This window comes from Excalfactoria chinensis, chromosome 1 (genome assembly GCF_039878825.1).
Source record: "Excalfactoria chinensis isolate bCotChi1 chromosome 1, bCotChi1.hap2, whole genome shotgun sequence".
In the NCBI taxonomy this organism is placed as follows: Eukaryota; Metazoa; Chordata; class Aves; order Galliformes; family Phasianidae; genus Excalfactoria; species Excalfactoria chinensis.
In genome coordinates, this window is record NC_092825.1 from 50,036,817 (window position 1) to 50,061,445 (window position 24,629).

The window sequence follows — 24,629 nt, forward strand, 5'->3', positions numbered from 1 at the left end:
GCAGAGCATAGTAGTGTCAGTCATATTCCACCTTAACATCTGAAACTAACTTCTCCTTTAGATGGAAAATATTAGTTGACAGTAAGCCATTTACCTTCATAATTTTCAAAGTAATGAGGTTGCAATATGCTACCCTAGGGTTCGAAGAAGGGTTGAGCCAGAGCTAAAGGCTAAATGGACATCTGTCATCTTGGTGGCTTTTATATATCCAGTCCTTCTCTTCTGACAGGGAAAGCAAAGTTAGGGATAAATGTGGAACACTATAAATCGTGACTAGTTCCCACTGGCTGCTTTTTGTACTTGTACCATTTAAGCTGAGCAAAGATCACTTTGCTTACTGTTCCTCAAAGAGGGAAGCGAGGTTCAGGGATTTAAATGTGGTAACTGTCATAGTAAAAAATAACTTCCTAATATCTAATCTAAATCTGCTCTCTGTCAGTTTAAAACCATTACCACTATTCCTGTCACTACATGCCCTTGTAAAAAATCTCTCTATATCTTTCCTATAAACCCTCTTCAAGCATTGCAGGGCTGCAATGAGTTCTCCCCAGAGCCTCCTCCTCTCTAGGCTGAACAATTCCAGTTCTCTCTGCCTTTCTTTGGAGGAGAGATGCTCCAGCCCTCTGATCATCTCCTGGCTCTCCTTTTGACATAGTTCAAGTAACTCTAAGTACAGAGATGATGCAAGTCTGGTGTTTAAAAATAATATATTTTATTTGTTCCTGCTTTTCTACAGCCTGTCTTATAGGAACAAAGATGAACCTGTCCTTGTAGAAATGAGGATGTGGGGAAATTTACGTTCTCAAGTGTATTCATTATTTCAGTAGCTAGAAGGCACTCACCTGAAACATCTAGCTTTGAGTTCTCATAGGATAGCTGTTAATACCCAAGGTTTGCTTTGTAGAAATTATGCATGTAATCTCAGTAGTCCTGGAATGATACCTCATTCAGATGATTATTTTTCACCTTCACCTCTACTCTGATTCCTCCACAGACTATTCTTACCATAGAGATAAATTACCAGGTTCACCGAGAAAACTGAAAGTAATCACATTCACATCTTAAGGCCCAAAGGGGGATTTAACTTGGATTTCTTTTAAGAGTCCCGTAGGAGGGACCAGATCCTCATCTGTTATAAATCAACACATTCCTTTGAAGTCAAAGGAACTGTAAGTGTCTCAGCATTTTTTTTCCACAGAGCAGTACTCCACCAAGTGTGATGATGTACACTTTGCGTTGCAACCTCTGACACGCATAAAACTTTGTACGGGTTTTGTTGTCCTTTTGCAATAAGAATTAGAATCCTTCGGACCAATGCATTTTTCTCCCTTTCCCTGTCAGGCGAAACCCACTCCACTTTCACCTCATCGCAGACGCAATTGCCAAACAGATCCTCGCGACTCTGTTCCAGACTTGGATGGTCCCTGCTGTGCGCATAGACTTCTATGATGCAGATGAACTCAAGGTAAAGACAAACACAGCTGTTACTCACGCACTTCTGGTTTCATTTCTATTCATTCATCTGGACTGGGGAGTTGAAGGAGAATTGCATTGTCCCTGGCTAAAAATAATACTAACCCATGTGGTTATAATCTCAGTTACACTTGATTAGAAGATACTGATTTGCTAAAATCAGTGTGCTTACTCTGCTCATGTTATATATTGTTTAGCAGCTTAGAATTTTACCTTCTACCAAGAGGATTCTGGATTTCTGGGTTAAATTGCATCGTAATGAAATTGTGTTTTGCTAAGGATGCTTCTTTATGGTACCAAAAGAAAAGTCATAAATATCTTGTTCAATGATCTTAAGTCTTTTACTGGAAACAGTCAACCTCCTGTAATTCCTTAAGCAAAGGCATATAACAGTGTAAGTAAGTGCACAACAACCTAAAAAGTTATCAATATTATATTTTGAAATAGCTCATTTTTTCTTTTTTAATCTAAGTGCTCTTTCAAAAGAAGTTACTCTGAAAAAAAGAGGGGGGAAATGACTTACTCTAACAAGAAGTCATTACCTTCTCATAGATTAGGAAGTTTAAATTAGATCATGGATGCACAGCTTTGAATTTGAGCTTTATGTTTGTTAGCCATGGAAGTAGATTGAAGCACTCAGATTTTAGGGTTTGGAGTTGGTGGCAATAATTTGTTTGACTTACCCAGAGTGTTCTGTACAACACCCCTAAAGAAGGAAAAAAATGAATTTAGACAGTGCAGTGGCTGTGCAAGGAAGGGTAAGTCCAAAGTGCGCCATGTTGTACAATCTTGAATAAAATTGCTACAGAAAGAGATGGGAAAGGGAAAACTTGATTCTTAGGAAAAATATTTTTTCTAGCTGTTTTTATTGGTTTCTATATGAAGCCATATTAGTTATTGACCTAATTAACTAGAGATCTCCCAGAGATCTCCCTTCTGTTCTTTCTAGCTTTTTAGTCAGGAAGAAGTTTGTTCTTCTGAGTCTTGCACATGTCCATATTACTTCTACTTTACTGTAAATTGTGAGATTCTACAGTGCTTAATTAGCCTCTCAACTGAACATGACAAACCTCTTAGCGTTCTCCTTCTGGTCATTTGGTTATGGTCCAGTCTAGCTAAGTAAATAATAAACAAGAGAGCTTACTTCAGTGATCCCTGACACTGCTTTTTAGGCATCAGCACTGTGCAGATAAGCTACAGAGCAAAGTCTTGTTTTGTCTCTCCCTCTTCACTTTAATTTTCATGTAGCCAATGATCTAATGTAGTACTGGAGGATCTTAATTATAACCCATACACTTTACGTTGGGGATCACTTTCATAGTGGTTGAAGGTATTACATCTGCCATGATACCGGCTCATATCCAGATTGGACTGCAAATTTTAGTAAAGAACACAGAGGAACTGTTTAAAGACAGATGTAGGAACTGTTCTTTTTTCCTATATAATCTCTGGAGAGGATTTAATGATTATTGTGAGTTCACATTTTTCACGTGCACTCTTAGGAGATACATCATTCAGTCCAGTGTTAGGAAAACATAGAGCTTATTCTGGAACGCTTTGCTTTTCTACCTTTCTTTCGAAGTCTGCCCTTTCCCTGGTCTTTGAATCCAGTGTTACTGAGGTATATACCGAGTCTCGATTTTTAATATCCTTCCATAGTTCTTTTTAAACCTAGAGTCATTGCTGACTGCTGTTGTCTAAAAGGGTTTAGGCTGAACAATAGTAGCTTGGGAAGTTTCTGCTTAGTCTTCATTCACTACCATCTCTTTTTTTTTTTTTTTCTTTTTTGAGTACATTTTAACTGAAAACACTTAATTTCATGTTTGTTTTGTTTTATTTCCCTTTAGATATGTATGAGCTTAAGTCCTGGGAAAAGCCCTGCTCCTTCACAGACAGTGGAAGGGAGCGCATAGTGTTAGATTCCCCATAGATACTATGAATTCCTGCTTGCTTCAGAATATCTGTTTTCGGTTCAGGCAGCACTATTCACTGGAGTGTAATTTTTTTTCAAAGTCAAAATTTGGAGACAAATATTTAGCAGTTTTTCTTAACATCTCCTGCAGTTCTTAAACACACAGTGTTTAGCTTAGAGATAGAGCAGCCAGTGTCCTGAAGGATGGCGGAGGAAATAAGTCTCTGTAGTAAATGATGTTTTCTCTCAGGTTCTAGAGAACTGGATGCTTTCTTTTAAGAAATGGAAAACAAAGTACCACTCATTATCCCTGATTTTCTAGCACTGGCAAACAAGCACAGCTACACTTTGTTTGCTTCTGTGGAAGAGCCATGTCAGATACTCCTTGTGAATTTTAGAGATGTATTTTTCCTTTTGCAAGATGACGCTGCTGTTCATATTTGTCCTGAAGCACATAGAACCTTTGTTCATTCTCTCCCTAGAAGAAGGTACCAACCAGGTTGCTTGGAAGTGTTACGAAGCTCAGGAGAACATGACCATGGCAGTGTCCATCTTTGTTTGAGGCCCTTGTAAGAGGATGTGGCAGAGGAGGAACCTGATTCTAGAGCTGAACAAAAGCAGCAGCATTCCCAGAAGGGTCAGACACAAGGGAATGTGAGCTTGCTAGTTATGTTTCTTTCCAACAACCATTTTGATGATGGTAACATCCACTTCTAATAAGACACTTGTAACTTCCAAAATAATTTGTTGTGCCTCCTCATTGCCTTGCCCATAACCACAAGGAAGACCTGTGCTTAAAAGCTCTCCCTCACTTTAGTAGCTGTTTATATTGTGGACTGTACTGGCAGTGCGGCTCTCTCCCAGTAGCTAAACATGCTACATGCAGTTAGCAGTGAACAATAAGCATCCTTGAAGTGCGGAGAGCTGGTAGTGGCAGCAGTAATTGAGCCACTCCATAGCTGCAGAGTTCGTGGTTCTTTTACTCAGTGTTGCCCACATGTAACACTTCCACATCTCCATGGCCGTATACGGCTGTGGCTACGAACTGGAAGTTACTTGGCAATGTAGATTTACTTCGTATGCTCACAGTAGCTCTTGTCATTCTGTTTTGGTCCTAATGCAGTAGATGTAGCTAGAACAACACAGCCTCTCAGCAAATAACTAGAAATGGAAAATTTTCATCTTGAACATTAAGTAAAATAAAGTAATATACCTGTGAAACATTGATCTAAATGACCTATTACAGCTGTGGCTTGCAAATATCATGCTGCAGGTTACTGTGTTTTCTCAATTCAGCCTGACATGAAGAAAGTCCATTAAAGATGTGCCCACTCTAGCGCTTAGCTTCTGTGCTTCGTTATTTGATGTGGAATCTCATGCCAGTTCATTCACATGGAAGCACAGGCATTAAACCCATTGTGATCAGTGCTGGCCCAGAGCAGAAGGAGCAGCTGATAAAGCAGTACGGAATGTGTGATGTGTGGAATATAGATGAGGTGGGTTTGTTTTCCCAGATGTTGCCTGACAGACTGCTGACAACATCAGGTGAACTGAGGGAAGCAGAAGGTAGAAGGAGCAGTTGTCTGCTCTGCTGCGTGTGAATGTTGATGGTCCAAATAAATGCAGTCTCCTCGTCACTAGTAAAGCAGAAAAGTCCTTTAAATAGTTCAGCCCGTAATTGTACTGCAGTCAATCTGTGAACTGCAAGGTAGTAGGGATGGTGACTGGGGTTTTTGCAACAGATGTGCATTTGATCTGAAGGTGAAATGTAAGACGCTCCATGGTTTTCTGCATATATGGATGCTATCCCAGCTTTTTTCATTCCCAGAAACACCAGACTGCAAGTCTCACTGTCAATGCTGCTTTTGGTAGTTTTGTACCAGAAGTAGTCTGGAGTAGTCTGTACAGTCAGTCAAAATAGGTGGTGTGGTCCAGAGAGGCAACACCAAACTTAAGCATGAAAGGAGTCACTCCTTAGAAGTTCCGCTTTCCTTCCGTCTGAGCTGTGAAGGCAGTTCCTTTGGTCAGATGTATCAGTGTTTGGTCAGACAGGCGAGCGCTATGAGATTTAAGAATGAAAATAAATTCAATTCTTTAATTATAAACGTAGTGTAGCTGAGTCTCGGGGCTGTGCCTGCGTGCTAGGTTACTAATTCCTGCACAGATGAAATAAAGTGCTGCTGATTTGAGACAGCAAACCAGATTGAAACTAGATGATTGATTTAGCTGCTGGCCATCTGCACGAACATTTGACAGATTGTTACAGGAGCTCTCCCAGTGGGAATTTCAGACAGTTCTTGAGATTCCCCAGGCAGTCCCTGCTGTGCCTACACCAATTTGTATGCTTAAATGTGTTGATTAACGTCCTGAACGGAAAATCTGGTGGACCCAGAAATTCCCAGGAAGTTCTTGCTGCAAAATTAATCAATTGTACAAGAGTAAAACACTTGTAATTATTCAATCGAAACAGCTCCTACAAATGTAGAAATGATCGAGTAGAACAGTCTTTTGTACATAGGAAATGTTTTGCAAGTGAGGAGATCTATAGCAATGGATCATGCGTGTGCTGGAGTGCTCATCTGGGACCACAGACCAGCTGTGGGTCATAATCATTCGACAGAACCAAGTTTTTTAGGGAGTCTTACCTAGTCCAACTATGATGCACTTGCAGGGACCCTTACAATGGAGGCTCCCTTCACCATCCAGACTGCAACCAAGTGTCCTATTCAGTAAACCGGATTATCCATGCAAAAGTTACCAAGATCCCAATAAGTAGTTAACCTTTTTTTTTTTTTTAACCTGTTCTCTGTTCTTAGTGCAATAGGTGACATAAAAAGCAAATCAAATGGCATGGCATTTTTTTGTTACCAGTGAAAGCTTTTCCACTGAGTAATAGTATTGGTGGAGCTGTGAGTATCATACACTGCCACATATCAGTTTTGGAAACACGTTCAAGCAAATACAGTTGCAGAAGCAGTCAGCTATAACAATTTATATCCACAGGAATAGTGACTGGCTGCTAGCTATCACTAACTAGAAGACTTAAACTATATTTGCATAAGATTTAAGGGCACTGCATCATTTTTTATCTGTTGGTACTTCATTGTGTGCCCCAGAGGCAGACACACAAAGTTATAAAGAAAACATACATTAATTTTCTTCTTTTCTTTTCTAGTTCACATGCGAGATCTAATTGTTATTAATGCAATACAGGACATGAAACACAGCACCTGTTTTTGTATTCATTTACATAGTAGTAGGTATTCAATTAAAGTGTTTTTAAATAACTATGTTTTTTATCAAATATTGTCAGGTTTGCATTTCACTAACATTTGGCCTTTCTATAAGCTGGTCAGTTGTACATGTCAGTGAAATCATAGCCATGAATTGCTGATTTTTCTCAGCCTTTCTCTTCCAAGAGTATTTATCCTGGTTTCAGCTGGGGTATCCATAATTTTTTTCACAGTAGCTGTTATGGTGCTTTGTTAGGATGAGAATAGTGTTAACATAACAGTGTTTCAGTTATTGCTGAGCAGTGCTTGCACGGAGCCAGGACCTTTTCAGCTTGTTGTGCTGCCCTGCCAGTGGGGAGCCTGGGGATGCACAAGCAGCTGGGAGGGGACAGAACCAAGACAGATGAGCTAAGCTGGCTGAGGGAACATCCCAGACCAAATGATATCATACTAAATAATAAAACTGGGGGGAGCTGGCTGTGTTGAGCTGCTGTTGCTCGGGGACTGGGTGGGTACTGGTCCACTGTTGGTGAGTAATTGTATGGTGCATCAATTGCTTTTTGTTGTGATTGTTTTAATTATTTTTCTTTTCTTTGTTGCTGTTGTTTTCTTTCTTATTAAACTGTCCTTATCTCAACTCAAGAGTTCTCACACATTTACCTTTTCAGTTCTCCCCCACATCCCACTGGGGGAGGCGGTGAGCAAACAGCTACGTGGTCCTGAGCTGACTGCCAAGTTAAACCACAGTAGAGTTTAAAAATAAAGAGAAAATACAAATGTAAGATATTCAAAAGGAAAACCTACAGCCAAAATGCTGTACAGAGTTTCATAACTTGCATGAGTTAGTTTTAGACCTGGATTTCCTCATAAAAACTCACTTTGCGCATTTGCTAATGAGCACAGTGAACACAAAAGACCTAAAATCTCAGGTGACAAAATACACTTGTGGTTCTGACATGCAAAGAATTGGGTGGTGTTACTCTTCTTTCATCCACCATTTTCAGTACCAATGACTAAATCTTAACAGAGCAGATTTTGGTAAGCTGAGATATTTTCTTGCATCAAGGCAGGACTGTCTGGGAGGAAATGGGTAGAGTTAACATAACATCCCTAGCACAGAGGAACCTTTATAAAGTGGTCAGATTAGTCTCATCTCTGACTTTTCCTCCAGAGGGAGGCAACACAGCAAAGGTCAAAGAGTTTTATGCAGAAGATTTCTGTGTAATTTCTCCTAGGATTTACCTGTCTTGTCAGTTCTTGTAGGACTTGGAACTGTAAGGAACTGGTGTACTGGAATGAAGCCCAGTATGATACAAACGGATGCAGTATTTCATAGCCCTTACTCAAAGGACCCTGCCAACCTACAGTGTTGTGTTAATGCTTTGCTCATATTGGGATGAACTGTGAATTTATACTGGGTGTTCCAAAGCAAAACCTAATTTTCATGCTGATGTTAGTGTTTTGAAAACAGCAGAGTTCTTGGTTAATTTTATAACTTATTTTAACAGTTGTGGGCTCCTTTGGAGCTCCACCTTTTCTTGATGCTAGGGAAAAGCAAGATTCTTCCCTGTGTCACTATGTACTACAACCACAAGGAAGCCACTCTGTTCTGCATAACATATGTGAAATGAGGAATAAGAAGCCAATGCTCTTCCTCTGCCATCACCCACGTTTGTATCATAGTAGCTGACTCCTCAGTGACATTTCGATAGCAAGGATTCCTGTGCGGCATTCAGCTTCCGTAATGTCATTCTTATTTCAGCAATGTGTGCTGAACCTCCAGGGAAAGCTGTTTTAGCGGGGCATGAGAAAAGCAAAATAACTGAATGTGAGATTTTCCAAAGATGATCCAGTTTTACAAAATTTATCCCATGTGTCCTGGTGAAGAAAGAAATTTAAAACCACAAAGTGCCTCGAGCTGACTGCTGCAACTATTGTTTGTTCTATACATCTCCATTACATCAACTGCTTTTGCAGAACTTCCACGAGGAACGAAGGCATTTTACTATTCCAACCTCACTTTTTTCCTACCGTGGGAAATTAACATTTTCATTTGCATGTAGGTATAGGTTGCATATTCCCTGTACTTGCTAATTAATGGTCATCCTGTGTTCCAGGACAATCTCTTTTATTGATGCTAGCAGATGAAGACTTGGGAAGACATGTATAATGTGTGTAGTCTTACATCTTAATGGCTTTTCACCTGCTCATAGTGATACCTCCTCTTCTAGGGATTACTGATAGGACTGATGAGGCAAACTCATTTCTGCTGGGCAGATCGCATAGGCAAAAAGTATTCTGAAGGACTATGGCTGAATAGTTAGTTCTTGTGGTGGAAAATGGTATATGACACTTTTTCCCAACTCTGCTAATTACAAGCCATGCTGAGTCTGACATTGCACCAGCACACAGTGAAGTTGCTCTTCTCATAGGTCTTCTGTGACCATCTCAGCCGGGGTAAGGGCATTCAGACTAATTTGATGTTTGAGTATCTGCTATTAAGGGGGGATTTATAGTGAGGCTAGTAATTATATGCCACTGATGATATCTCTTTCAGTCAACTTGATATGAAAACAACTGAATTCCTAAATTGTGAAATCTAATTTCTATTAATGAAGAGATCGCTTTTCAGATCAAACTGACTTCACCTTGCCAAAGTTCTGTTGAGGATGATTGTCTCACCCTTTCAGCAACAAGGATGAAAACTCAGCATTGTTTTGATCTCCTGATAATTTTCTCGTATACCGTTCCATTTCATCAGGCTTGAGCCTTTTCATGGTTGAATGGATTCCACAGCTTTTTATCTAACACAGATGAAAACCTTCATGAAATGCTTCCAGCTATATGGTTTTAATCAGCCATTTAGGATCTGTGTTCACCTGTCTATCTGACTGCATCTGATAGTCCTTAAGGTGAAGCTACAAGATTACATGGAGGTTGGGTGACACCAGTGGCTTAGTCTATGCACCAAAAGTTTCAAGAAAAGTAAGAGATGTTTGCTACATAGACAGACCCTTAAAATGTCACTCATACAAATTCTCTAGACCGATATTTAACTAGAACTTAAGCAAGAACTTACCAACTTACCAACTTACGTTGGTGTCATGAGCATCAAGCTTAGTATTTCTTGCTTTGAAAGAGCCCAGCTTTCCCAACTGTATCTTTATTTTCTTCATAGTGTATCTCTAGTTAATTCTGTATTGTGTAAGAGATATCTTATGTCTTTCTATTAACAAAGAAAAGAAACACTGTTTTTTCTCCCTGTTGCTGTGGTGCTTCTGGTACAAGGTTATTGTTAGTATTGCTTGTTCACAATGCTAATACGTTTTATTTTTTATTATCCTTTTTATCCTACATGCATTCCAGGAACTTTTTAATTTCCAGGAGTTTTGAAAGTTTTCATCTATTGTAATATTTACCATTGAAGAAAAGAGCATAATTTTGTGTAATTTTTAATCTCTTCCAGCAATAATTGCTATACAAGAAGTTCACACTTGCCTGGCCTCCAGCCCTGCAGGAGGGAAGACTATTTGTTTTCCTGCTAATTCTTTGCTTTTGCTGAAAATAAGAGAACTAGTAATTCTTAGCGGGATGTGTTGTTTATCTAACCAGCAAAATGTGTGTTCCACCCACTAACTGGTCTCTTCTTTGTTGAAGCATTTTCAGCTTCTATTATTTAAGCTTATTTGAGTTCTCCCAGTTTCTGATCTGAAAGTAGAAAACGTAAAAGTTTATTTCTCTGGAGCACTGATTTTCCTGAAGAGATTCTGAATAATAGCTAGTGGCTTCGTTCTGAGCAGAGGAGTGAATCCTGGCTTTTTCATTTATATGTCATATTTTGACATCATATTAGGATCTTTGAGCTGCAGTCCCACATGCCTTCCACAGCTCTTCTGCAATTCTCACTCCTGCGTTGAGGTACCTTCTGTTTTTTATTAGAAACAAACAAGACTAGTTTTTTTTCAGTATTAGCAGGGTGAAAGATTCTTTCCAAAACATTTGGGTTTTCTGCATGCGATAATATTTTAGATCTACAATTTCCTAACAGATATTGCTGGGTAATAACAAACACTGCACCTATTTTATTGTCTCCTTTCATCACCGAAGAAACATATTCTTGTCCGAAATCTTATAGGGAAAAAACTCCACTTCCCATGTTTTTGTCATAGAGGAGAGGCTATTGTCTGTACATCATAATGCATTTATGCAGGAGATGGCATTGCTTTTTATTCTGGCCAGTGCATCTTAATGACACCTGTTTAATAACACGCCATCATGCACACTACAGATTGGATGCCTCTGGACTTTAACCCCAAGAGCTGCATGGAAATTTGCCAGAACACATAACACATAATGTCTGCTGCTAATGTGCATGTATTTGCATAGTTACTAAAATTAAAAAGCTGGCATCAACAAAATTTTCATGAATTTATATCTTCCCTGATGAATTAGTACAAAGAGCTTGTTGATTGAGTTCACTAGCTATTAAAGGGTCCTACTGATCTTTCTTATCTTTCTGTATTTGCTTTTGACTGTTGGCCAAATTCTAGCTGTGTCTACCTGTCACTCAACTTTTAGAAGAAAGTTCTGGCTTCTTGCCATTTTATCTAACCCAATCTACATCTCTTTCACTCATTCACTGACAGGAAGGGGAAAAGAAAACAAAAGAGAGAAAAAAAAAGGGCTGTGTTTTGTAGGGAAGACTTGCACTGTTATCAATACTAGGGAATTAGGACTCAAAAGAAGGTGTTTGGTTTATTCTCACTGACTTTTCTTGGGAAACTCTGACTCTTTTTGGTCCTTCACCCTTGACAACCACAATGAGAAAACAACTGAGTTGAGGCCAAAGTCTTCAAAGCAACAGGAAGCATCATGAACTAAGGCTGTCCTGTCTTGTCTTTTCGGTTCTCCACTTTCATCTTAGAGAATAGAGAAAAACAAAGAGAACTTTCAGCAATTTGAAGATAGCAAGAAAGAGTGGAGAGAAGTAAAAATGCCTCACAATGAGAGTAGAGAAAAGGACTGATTTATAGTCAGATAGAAATTGTTCTTTTGAGTTCGGTGGGGTTAAGCAGGGAGAAAGAGATGGAAACCTGCTGGAGGAAAGCCAGCCAAAGGACTAAAAGGAGGGAGATATTCCAGAAAGATCAATGACTCTTTGGTCATTTCTTTTCTGAATAAGATATATAGATGATGTCTTGTCCCCTAACAGCAGAGGCAAAAAAAGCGTCCATTTTACTTTATATAACAGTCCGCAGTTTCATCCATATAAAGTAGGCTAGTTCCAAACACAGAACATGGCTTAACTCTTGGCATCTGTGCTTAATTTTGTTATTAAGATGCTTTGAATTAGCATCTTTAAATCAGGTTTTTCCCACTTATCTGCCCCTTATATATGTATATATTGGTGATAGATTTGGAAAGAAAGGTTAAAAAAAAAAAAAAAGGAAAAGCAAGCACCAACATCAGACTGTGTTACACACTTTGCTACAGAGATGAGAATTAATTTGCAGTTATTTTGCTTTGCTGTATGCTAATGCTGATTTGGGAGGTTTTATTTGTTCTGCCTTTTTAATATCTAATCTTATTTTCCAGTTGTGACTTGCTCTGTGATTTCTGCATTTGCTCTACGTTATCCAGGACCCAGAGGTTCAGATAATCATCTATTTCAATCGCAACCTTTTCGCTCACTGCTATTTGTATCCAGACTTGTTGCACGTATGTGTGGAAGATATCATCTGTTCATAAAGCAAAAGATGAGGCAGAATTCTATTAAAGTCACCAGTGCTTCTGTGATGAGTAAGAACAACAGCAGTCACGGCCTGCAGGAATAGAAAAATAATTTTGACAAAAGATGTATAAATTCTCATCCCCTTACAGTTGTTTCTCAGTGTGAATTAACGTTATTTTTGTTAAGTACCCGGGCACAAGAAATTCTAAATCTAGAAAAAAGTTACACAGCTTTGCTGGGTTCCTGGTATCCTTGACAACCATTCATATAAACAGTAAGGACCTGTTAGAAGGGTAGGGACTATCAGCATAATAGAAACCTGTGAATCACCTAGGAAAAATTAAACTCGAGGTTAAAGTTCTATGTTCCCCAGCAAACATTAGGGGAATGGTCTGTTTTCCTTTAAGTCAGGAGTGAAGCTCTTCTGCTAATGTTGGTTGGATAAGTGACAAAGAAGCAGCAAAGGTTTGGATTATTTTTTTCCTGTTATTGCCCTCCCCAGCCCCATGGTAACATGCAAATAGGATCCTTCTGGTGTTTCTCTGGTGGCAGCTTTCAGGAGATGATCACTTTCTTCCTCCTGGGCTCTCTGCTCCCACAGAATGGATCCTTCTCTTTTGATTCCTTTTTTTTTAATTACCTGTTAAAAGCAGTGTGATAATGAAGACATGAATGTTAGCCATGTTTATTTTTAACCTGCTGGTACTCTTCTTTCTAAGATCGAGTCAATCCAGTCTCAGTAGTGATGTGTTTCATCTTATTCTGCTAAAGCAAGAGAGGGAGAATGGGGATCAGCCATGTGGTTTTAGGTGTGCAGCACAGCCACCATGAAATGGAAAAGAATATCACCGAACTAATCTTGATCTGTGCTTGAGCTGCTGGAGTTGTGACTGTGAGAAGCGTTGTGGGAAAACTTTACAGCTGGATGAAGTTCTATGTGTGTGAAACTGAAAAACAGTGAAGAAAAATAGTGCACATCAAGAAAAGTTCTCACTCTGTGCCAGCAATACGATTTTGTTTATTTTCCCTGTCTTTTTCTGGTTTGTGTTGCAAAATAAACATAATAAGATGATGGTCATTAAACAGTGACAGTATTTTCCTCCAGCTGAGAAACTACCTGAAAGCCACAGTTCTGGCTTTGTCTTAAGTAGAATTCACCTGCTTTAAAAACAGCATTTTCATCTCGCTACCTCCAGCATTCATAGGAACAGCAAAGCACTAAACGAGTAATGAAAAAGCTAAGCAAACAAGCTGTCATCTGTGTCTAGGAAGTTATTTATCCAATCTGAGGAAAATAACTTGTTACTATTATCTGATTCCATGAGCAGAATTTCCATGGGTTTTTCATGTACCCGGGCTACTTGTGAAGGCTGTCTGAAGGAATGACCAAAGAATTTGGTTTGTGTTATTTCACAGAGAGCCCTCCAGTTTTACAGTCTTGCCCATTTTGCTACAAGTTTTGGGGTCACTGTTGGACAGAATTCAAAATACTTGTGCAAATCTAAAACTCTCCTTTTGATTATACCATGACATGGAAGTTTCTGTCTCTTCTGCTTTGTTTGTCATTTTTCAGGTCCTGAAGTTAGTTTATCACCTTCAGGAATCTTTTGGAATGTGTTCCTTTGTTTAAATTTGTGAGTACAGGTAGATGATGAAAACTTTGGAAATTCAAGTTTCCATCAGGTCATTCACTGCAGGGTCTAAATTTGCTTTTCTCTAATGTTTTCTAGATGTAAGATCTTGTTTATAGCAAAACCTGGCATGAAGGTTCTAGGGAGGTCGAATTGCATACAGATTGCAACTTACCCTGTGCTTTTGTTTTCCGTCTCCTTCCTCCCTCAGTAATGTGAATCTAGGGGTTATGTTGGGGTGGTGGTGGGATTTGGGGTCTGTTTCGTCTTGAGCTGAATATTAGGAAAAATTTCTTCCCAGAAGGAGTGGTGCTGCAGTGGCACAGGCTGCCCAGGGAGGTGGTGCAGTCACTGTCCCTGGAGGTGTTCCAGAACCGTGTGGATGTGGCACTGAGGGATGTGGTCAGTGGACATGGTGGGGATAGTTGTTCTAGATGATCTTAGATCTTAGATCTAGATGATCTTCTCCAAATCTAATGATCCAGTTTCTTAATCCATCTCTGAGAGGGGTACATGCAAGTGGCAACTTCTGCCTGTGGGCTTGAATCTCATCAATAAGACCTTGCTTTCTTGCAAGATTCTTGCCTTAGCGGTGCTTTTGTCAATTCATCTGAGCAAGAAAGAGTATCTGTTATTTGGAGAGGACATGAGGATATTATTTGTAGTGGAGGATTATTTTTATTTTATTTTTTTTTCCCAAGCATATCAGGGAAAATGCAGTGAATTTAGTGAGGAAATAGTGCAGTGTTGAAGGTTGCATTTTTACAGTGTAAAGGGTTTAAGGACATGCTGCCAGGGAAAACAGTTCATCAGCCAAACTTCTCCCATCTTATCACACTGAACAGGAAGCATTTTCTGTAGCTCAGGGGGTGCCGCAGTGCTATATTCCGTCAGATAGGGAGGAGTTTCGATAAGAAAATGAGAAAAATATGTTACTGAACAGACAAAAGGAAGGTGTGAGAACTGCAGCCCATTCAATCAGAAAAGTCAGGTAGGGAGGTAGTCAGATTCGGTTAGCTGGGGAAAGGCTGCATCTGCAAAGGAAATGCAGGGTCATGTTTGTGTGATTGGTTAGCTAATTCTCTGAGTGTTCTATTATGTACCTCCTTCCAGTCCAAGCAGGACATAGCAAACCAGATTGTTAGGTTTTCTGTCAACTCTAGTAGTTAAGAGTTTAAGTGATGAGAGGAACTTGTACAGTCCCTCAGAATATTTTCTGTATTTGCTACTGTTCTGTGTTGTGATCTGTATATATATTTATAACCCAGCACTAGGGTAAGGCTTCCAATACGTTGTCTCTTTTCTTGTACTTCACTTTTTGTTCTTATCCTAATTTTATTAACATAGCAAGGAGAAGGATGATGGCAGAAAAATCATACTTGAAAATGAAATAACTCGGCCTTTAAGTCTGAGGACCTTTAGAAGCATGACGTATAAAGAGGAATGTAAGGTGTTTGAATTTAATTGATTGGGCTTTTAGCAAATACAAAACTATGTCCCATGCTGGCTCAGAACTTCAAGGTATACTTTTCTCCTCACATAACCAGAGTACTTGCCCTCTTCTTTTTCATTTTCATGTTCATGACTGTCACCAACCCCTGCACCATACTTTTGACACTCAACTTTCCAAGCTATCTTCCTCATCTGTATCCTGATCTTATGATCAGGTGGCAGCTCTTACTAAATGAGAGCAAATAATTTTAACTCATTGAGCACAGGGATGGGCTCTGAATTGATCATAAGCACTCAGAGAAACAGGTTTGCTATCAACTATAGTTCTGTGAAAAAGAATGACAGCCATATTATGTGGGTAGATAGCTGGATTCATACAGGTAGTGTTTTCCATGCTGCTGTCTGCTCAGTCTACAAGCTTCCATCCCCTTCATAGCTTCCTAAAGCCTTGGCATGCAGTTGCTATGCAGTTTATTCAGAAAAGTCACTCTTTTTCCCTCTCTCAGTCTCAGTAACAGGGAGCTTGATTTTATTTCTAAGCTGTATGCGTTAGACTTCTTTCCTTAAAGTGATACCTCTACAGTAGCGTTTCATCCACAGCTGGAGCAATTGTGAGAAAGCTGTGTTGGGCTGTATACAGCCACAGTGTTTTGTTCAGCTTTTCCCAGAGATGATCTGTGCAGTTAGTTAGGGAAGACTGTTGGCAAAGTACAACTGTGCATGGAGGCTGTTGTTGCCACTTCTCTCCTATTTACCAAGGTAATCAGTTATGTATAGCATACACTTGAGCATGTACTTCCTGTATTCCTAATCAGAAGAACTGAATAATGTAGATAGTTTGTTTTCACTCTTCAATAATCAGAGACTCGTAGAAGCACTGGGGTTGGAATGGACCTTTAAGCCCACCTTGTTCCAACTCTTTGCCATGGGCAGGGCTGCTGCCCACCAGATCAGGGTCCCATCCAACTTGGTCTTCAGTGCCTTTAGGGATGAGGCAATAAAAATAGAAATAATAGAATCATAGTATCACCAAGGTTGAGAAAGACCTCCAAGATCATCCATTCTGATGAAAGATCTCTAGTAAGATACTTTTTAACTTACCTTACAAACAGAAAAAAAGAAGCACTGTCAACACCAGCTGAATGCTTCTCTTTACTCTCCTCTCATGAACTGAAATGCAGATTTTGAGAGCTAAAGATCTGAGATAAAAATGCAGTCTGTGTTATTTCTCCTGAAGTGAGAATTACACAAATGGGAAAGTATGTCATGCAATTTTGTGTCAGTTTACTCTTTTACTAACTATAAATATATATACATATATATTTCCATTCCTGCTATACCCTCTAAGAACATTCGTTCTCAGAAAGCCACTCTGATGCACATTGTAAAGCAAATGATTCACAAACGTCCCTGTATGGGCCATTTTAACTAGCCTAAAGAAAAAATAGATTAAGTCCTACAGAAAATACTGAGATAACTTTTACATAAAGGAAATGGCAGCTTTGAGGTTGCATGGTTTCACAGGCATTTGTGCCTACACCAACTTAACTGTTCAAAACTGGCACTTGATTACTGAACATCTATTCAACCATATTGTTCTTGTATTTTATTATATTTTTAAACAAGGCTATGTGTGATACACATAGAGAATGAGCCTTCACAGTGCTGTTGTGTAGAGTAAGGAGTTTTTCTTGGCATGCATTCGGCACGGTTACATTATTCATGATTAGTAATTCCACCGGGAAATTATTTAGGGGTCAAATTAGACCCCTGCTTACGTGTTAGCCAACACTACATCAGGAGGAGAGAAAAATTCTGTTAAGTCAAACCACCTGACAGTTTAAGCATCAACTGAGGCTCAGATCAAACACTGTGGACCACTTGGAACAGAGACTGCTCCTTTTCATTTTCAGAAGCAATCGTTTCAAGTATCAGGCTTCAGGATGGCAAGCCTGCTGTGCTGATGATGTTCTGGGAATCTTGAGGGAAAAGGAAGTAATGGCTCCTTGAAGGTGACTCTTTTCCAGCTGCCTTTTCCATTCTCTGCTTGTCTTATGCTATGCAGGAGACATCTGAGCCCCTGCCATATTAGGCTTATTTGCATAAACATATTAGAAGTCATTCTGGAGCAGTATTGCATTTGGACTAATTAAATGAGGGACATGCCATCCAAAATTAATAACACGGGAATGGATAACACTAAAAGCAAGCTCAAGTCTCTAAAATTACATTAACTCCTGCATTATGTCAGTATGGCTAGAGAGCTGATCCCCATGGCTGCTATAGCACAGCTATGTATAGTGACAGATTCAAGATGATGTGTAGAGGTTGGGGATCCAAGATAAATACTGCTTTGCTGGCACGTTGGTGTGCTGGTCCATTCTTTGGGCCATCGTGTGGGAGAACTGGGATCACAAATACCTGGAGTTTTGAGGGCCTGGGTTTGAAATTCACTTTGTCACACACATAGAAAACAGTTCTGGAGAGTATGGAGATTCGTATGTGTATGCTTAGAGATTAAGTAGTAGTGTATTTCAGGGAGACAAATTAGATTTCTCTTCTAAGCACCATATGAATTACAGAGAGAACAAGCAAGCAAGAATGAAATAAGAATGATGGCTTCATAAATGAAACCATGCTGTGTGTTACTTCACTCTTGAATTTATTTATTTCATAATGGTTTCTACCCGAGCACTTGCAGTTTGGCCCATTCACTTGCTTCCTCTAATTCTGGCATTCAGCAGTACAAATCTTACAGAGGAGAGCGCAAGTATGTAACACAACCACTTGTTTAGGTGACTGCCAGCAAGGTAGTGTGAGCAGATATGCAGGCTATATGTGCAGGCAAGTGAATGCACTCATTGATTGCCAGGATTAGATGTTTTGAAGAAATAAAATGCAGAAACCAACAACAAACAAACAAACAAGCAACTTCACACCTTGGAAGTTGTTTTAAGTTGTTTCCTGCCTTTCCCCTTAAAATTTAACTTTTCTCTGTAAAGGTTTGCTCTGGTATCTTGGGTCTTTTAATTAACTTAGAGAGGGAAAGGTCTGCCCTAATACCTGGACTGTGAGAATACAGAAGTAGTGCATCTTTTTAGAGCGAAAAGGTCAGCTTACACTGATAGAAGCCTTGTTACTTTATATACAGAAGGAAATGCACTTTAAGTAGCTATTATTAGCCTTTCTTTAACCATTCTTCCAACTTCCAATCCAATCCAATAATGTAGGAATCGGTTCTGTTACAGGAAGGTTTTCTTGAAATATTTTGGAGGAAGTGACTTCTTATGTGCAAAAGCTGTTTCACGTAATAAATTTTACAGTGCCAATAAACAGATATGAGACAGTTAAACAACAGAATCAAACTTGAGAGTTTTATGAACGCACTGAGCTTCCGCCTACCTTCTCTAAAGTATAATATTCCAGGCCAAGTCCTGAAACCCTTCTCACTCAGGCTGCTGAAATACAAAACACTAATGGGAGTTAATGGGAGCACCACTCCCATAAGAAAACTTAGTAAACATCTGAGAATTTCAGTGCATTCCCTTTAGAACGTTATGTGAGGAACTTTTCAAAAACTTTTATATCCCACTTTTCAGTGATGACTTCTGGTATTCAAGAACTTGAGCTCACAAGAGGAAAGTGAAGGGGAGCTCGTGGAACAATCTTGTGCCAGTAGCACAGTGAGACATGGAAAGCCTCCTAACTAACTTTGGAAGCTTTAAAAATGCTTGGTTTAGCCCTTGTGGAAGAAGTACAAACATTTAGCTTTGCCCCATTCGTATATAAAAAAACAAAAAATATGGCTACAAATCTTCTCTGCCTTTGAGCATGTCTGTGTGATGTCAGCAGTTATAAGTTAAGGGTGTAAGGTCTAAGGAAAATTTGAGCTGTCAACAAAGAAAACGTTTTGCAATTTTCTGGCCCATTGTTCCAAATAAGTGGCATTTTAAAATTCTCACCTATAAATCTGTAATAAAGAAAAGGGGGAAAAAGAAAAATTGTTCTACTTCACAGACAGAAAATTCCAGGAATAGCAAACAAAACCTTTTTTTTTTTTTTTTTTTCTGCTTGCAAAAGAAAGTAATGTAAGATGCGCCTGGAGTGTGGGATTAAAGATATATTTCACTTTTGTCAGGGTATGTGGGTATCTCAGAACAGGTTGTTCTACGGTGGAAAGACTCGTCTGATTTTAGTTGTGTTGTATTAAGAAGTCGCCTCAATGAACTCAGTGAACTCAGAAACTTCATCATACTTCAGAACTTCTTATGTTTATTTGGAAACAACATTTTTAGATGCTTCTGTATTGTTGGTACTCAGAGATCTTCCACTGTTGCAAGAAAGAAGAGTCAGAAAGAGATTATGTATCTAATTAAGATTTTTTTTTTTCTTTCTCTCTCCCATTTCCCTTTTCCTGTTAGTCGGAAGTATCTTGGATCCCCAACAAACACTATTCAGGGATTTACGGGCTGATGAAGTTGGTTCTGACTAAGACTCTGCCTTCCAATCTTGAGCGAGTGATTGTCCTGGACACAGACATAACATTTGCCACTGACATTGCTGAGCTGTGGGCCGTCTTTCACAAGTTCAAAGGTATTCCAATGTTGTTTTTACTTTTTATTTGTGGAGGAGGGACAGCGGTAAAGCAGACAGCAGAGTGGGGAGGTAAAGGGCAATCTGAGTTACACTGGACGTTTTCATTCTTTCCGTGTAGTTGTTCCATTTGTGAACTCTTTCCTCAACAGTGTCTCATATAGAATGATGGACAACACTGATTGTTTGCATAGTTTGTTCTGTTGATCCAATTATTTGGAACGGGCAAGATTTTTGTAATTATGAACATGCTTTACTGAAGTACCATTCAACCTCTGTTGGTATTCAATACTTGGAAGCACTGATTTTATATTACTTCTTATTAGTGAAAACTAATTAACACTTTTTAATATAACTTTTCTGTGGTGTCACTGACAGTGAATGAAGCTTGGATCATGTTCAGACTGAGGAGAAAGGTGAAGGAGGCAAATGTATACATCTGAGTAGATATGAGTTACTGTTTGCTCCTGTTTAAAGAGTCGATAGAGGCATCTGGATGTGTTGACCTAATGTAGCTACCTTCCCCATATCCTGCAGCTCCTTGAAAACATCCTTCATAGTTTGACAAAGAAGGGACACTGTTAGAGTATAATAAGACAGTGACAGAAAAGCTCCCTGCTTCCTTGTCACAAACCAGAGTGCTTTCCTGGCTAGCACATGGCTAAAACCACCTCATTAATTCTCTCAGACTTGCGTGTTGCCAGCTCTTCTGGGTCAGAGGCATGCCCTGCTGTTCTCTTGCCCTCACAATGAGAACTGGAGAGCTGGTACATGCAGAGGCATTCCATTGTCCTGCTTTGATGGCTCACAGCCCCATAGAAGTTCAGCCTTGATGCTCGTCAGTTCTCTTTAAATCACCTCAGACAAAAGTCAGCCTAAGCAAATGGGAGAATTTATTTACAGAAGCCAAAACAAACCATTCTGTTACAAAGGTGACAGAAAAGAGAGTGCATTCAATCTGCTTAACCCACGCTGAAATCTAGAATGCCTCTTTGCCTTTCCCTGTACCCAGCTAACAGGCAGTAGCAATTATCTTCAGCTCTACCATCAAGCACTCAGTTCTAGTGCTTACTTCTCAGTGCATTTCTTTCCTTTCCATTTTCTGGAAATATCAATATCCAAACCTGAAGCACTTATCTGCTTAGTTCACTGAACCATACACGAGCTTTCTTCATTAAGGAATATAAAGATTATCCCCCTCTTGAGGACACCTGCTCAGGACCTCGTGCTCAGACCTCTTCACAAAGCCTTTCCCTACAATGAACCTGGAGTTTCATATAAACATGTACCTTAACAACCACATTTTTTTTGTAAATGTGTGCACCGTGAGTAATGCTGTGCTATTGCACTGTCTCACTGTACACTATTGCCCCATTAATAGTAATACTTCACTCAATATGGTGTATGGAGCAGGTAAAGAGAAGTGTGTGAACTGAAGTTGGGCACAGATCGCTACATGGTCAAGGACAATAAAATCTGAATTGAAATTAGAGGGATCCTCTCCTTGCTTATGTTTTCTGCCTTACTTTCAATGAAGGCCTCTCTTTTTAACGGGGTAAGAAAATAAGCATACAAACCAAACCTGTAAAGAAGGGAATAGGGAGCAAAAGGTGGCCTAAGACTGAAAAAAGTACAGACAGAAGAGATGGAAATAGGGACAAGGATGATTACTGAAAGCCAAAAGAGCAGGTGTAAGTTGAGAATCTCTATAAACCTAGGCAGTCATTCAGCTAATTAGAGCTGTGGAAAGCTCTAAGTCACACACAGAGCCAGAATTCCCGTGCACCTGCCAGCGCTCATAACATACCTATCACTCCCGTGTCACACACGTATGATTTTGTAAGTTGTCTGCTTTGTCTTCTTAATTCCTGCTGACCACCTGCTTCTCCACAGTGTTTTACATGTAGCGACAAATTGCTCAGTGTCTACATCTGCTCACCTCCCAGATGGTCACATACAAATAAAGGCTTAATAGCACAATCCTGTAGAGCAGGGAGCTCAGCAGGGTGGGAGAGGACTCAGGAAAGCGTGTATGCCCAAAAACAGCAATGCAAAATCACAGAGGGAAGAGGGAAATGATAGTCTCTCAGTCCAAGCTTGTGGTGCAGCTTATTTTATAGAGTGCAGTCCCATTAGGCAAAGATTCAGTGGAAATGGATTGTGGAAGACAAGGGCAAATAGTCTGGAGGGTTGCTGTTCTTCTACTGCTTAGTAAAAGATTGATTTAACTCACAAAGTGATTCTCAATTTGTTGTCAGTGTCTTTTTATTTTTCCTAGCAATGCCTCATGTCATTAGCCCCAAATATTCATATAAATAGTTTTAAACAAATGTTGTAGTCATCTCCTCGTTTCTCCCTTCAGAAGTACCACGTAAGTTTATGAAGATTTCTTTGAGACAATTCAGTGTGTTTGTTGAAACATCACTTAAAAGAGAAGCAAAACTTTTGGGAAGCCAAGTTCTAATCTCCAAAGGAACCTGACATTGTCCTTGACCCCAGCTTAAAGAGCAAGTTTACAGCCACAGGTTTCCTTCTAGAAATGTTCAAATACCCAACTGTTGGCCTGAATTGGCAATAATGAACTGCTTGCACCAGGGTATTGTTCGAGCATGCAGAAGAATTTTTCACGTCAGTGAAACCCCCTTCTGTGGGTTGCTGCAGGATAGCATGCGGGACTGTCCAGCATAGCCTCCTCCAATCTGAAGTCAGGCAGAGATGGGAGAAGGACGTAGACTCTGTGACAACTTCAGTGCCCAAGAATACTTTTCTTCTCAAACTAAAACAATGACTTAAAGAGACCAGTAATTCAGACTGTCATCTACTTGGAAGAAACTAAGTTCCATCTAAACACCAGGAAGAATTTATTTACTGTGTGAATGACAAAGCAATGGCAGAGACGCTGTAGAGTCCTCCTCTTTGAAGATCTTCAAAACCTCTAGACATTGTCCTGGGCACCCTGCTCTGAGTGGTCCTGATTGAAGAGAGTTTGAATCAGATGACCCAGAGGTCCTTACCAATGTCAGCCAGTTTCACATTAAGGATTGTCTTGCAGTTTAGCCAGGTATGATTTGCTGTGCAGGAGGGCCCCTCGGTGTATTTTTAAATAGTACCTAAAATACCCAGTATCCTTGTTCTGCAAAGGTTTTTTCAGTCATTTCAAAGGCTGCAGAAAAGATCAGACCCTTACATAGTAGCTTAATATATTAGTTGTTAAAACTACTATTATATCCATTCTGCAGAAGGAAAAAATTGAGTAGAATTCCTTTGTAAATTACTGCTCTTCTGCCCTTTTCTGATAAGCTCTTTGCATATGCCCTTATAATAAATGGTACAACTATCCTGTGCACAAATTAAGGCTCTACATATGTGAATGTATTTGAAAATCTCCTCTTTGAAGTGGCAACCTTAGGCTTAGGGAGAAATTCACACCTCTTTTCAGAAGAGCTCTCTCAGAGCTCTGAGATTGTCTCTCAGCAATGTGACATTTAAAATTTTCTTTCAGCAATTACTGAAGATTGTATAATTATTACTTTCAAATGAAAGTTTCAGTCTTTATGTGTAAATATGTCTTTGGAAACCAGTAACTTACTTCAAGAGTCAGATACAGCTTTTCAGCTGGGATTTGAACATTTCTTCTTTAGTATCATTCTCTCTTGTTCTCCCAAAGATAAATAGTCTGTTTCTCTAGGACAGATATATATATATATATACCTCCAAATATTGACTTCAAAGGTGTGAGTCTGCAGTCCGTCTAGTGAAGATAACCTGTCATGCATGTTTTCTGTGACTTAGTTGACACTGATTAGGTTTTCTACTCATCTTTCACAGGATTCTGACAGTTCTAAACTTGAGAAAGCATCTAGCCTAAGGGCAGAAGAATGGGACTGTAGATCATATGCATTCTTAGACGAAGTGCTGCAGAGTATTTCAGACAGCAAGGATTAGTGTAACCAATATACTTTTATTGCAGAAATTGTGTGAATTCTTCAGAGAAAAGAGCCAGTCCAAAGCCATGCTCTCCGCCATCAATCTTAAACTTATTTTAAAGGCCACATCAGATAATTGTTTTGATATTCTTGCCTACCCGGATTCTTGGTATTGAAACATGGTTGTTTTATTCTAAGATTCTCACTTTGACTTTAACTATTTGTTAAACAGGGGTTCTCAAGAGCATTCACTTTAAATATCTATGTGAATTTATTTGGGATCTGACTATTACAGTTATGATAATTATTTGTTACAGGTTGCTGTTCCAGTCAGGATCACAGCCTCTATGTATCACATGTGCTTTACATACCACAGAATCACTGAACTACTAAGAATCAAGGTTGAAAGGACCACTAAGATCATCTAGTCCTGCCACCAGTGACCGCTCATTCTATGCAATGTTTACCCTTTTCTGGAACATCTCCTGAGATGGTGACTCTACCACTTCCCTTGGCAGCCTGTGCCACTGCAGCACCGCTCTTTCTGGGAAGAAATTGTTCCTAATATTCAATCTGAACCTTCCCTGGTGCAACTTGATGCCATTTTCTCTTGTCTTATCACTGTTACCTGGGAAGAAGAGGCTGACCCCCACTTTGCCACAACCTCCTTTCAGGTCA

At 39.5% G+C, this 24,629-nt stretch overlaps 1 protein-coding gene across 2 annotated transcripts in view; it reads left to right on the forward strand.

Moving 5' to 3' along the window:
- LARGE1 (LARGE xylosyl- and glucuronyltransferase 1) overlaps positions 1-24,629 on the forward strand; it is a 312,296-nt gene that overhangs the window by 154,085 nt on the left and 133,582 nt on the right. For both annotated transcript variants that reach the window (XM_072326861.1, XM_072326860.1), the window contains 2 exons: positions 1,342-1,465; positions 19,854-20,025. In XM_072326861.1, coding sequence (XP_072182962.1) covers positions 1,342-1,465; positions 19,854-20,025 — 296 coding nt within the window. The remainder of the gene's footprint in view (positions 1-1,341; positions 1,466-19,853; positions 20,026-24,629) is intronic.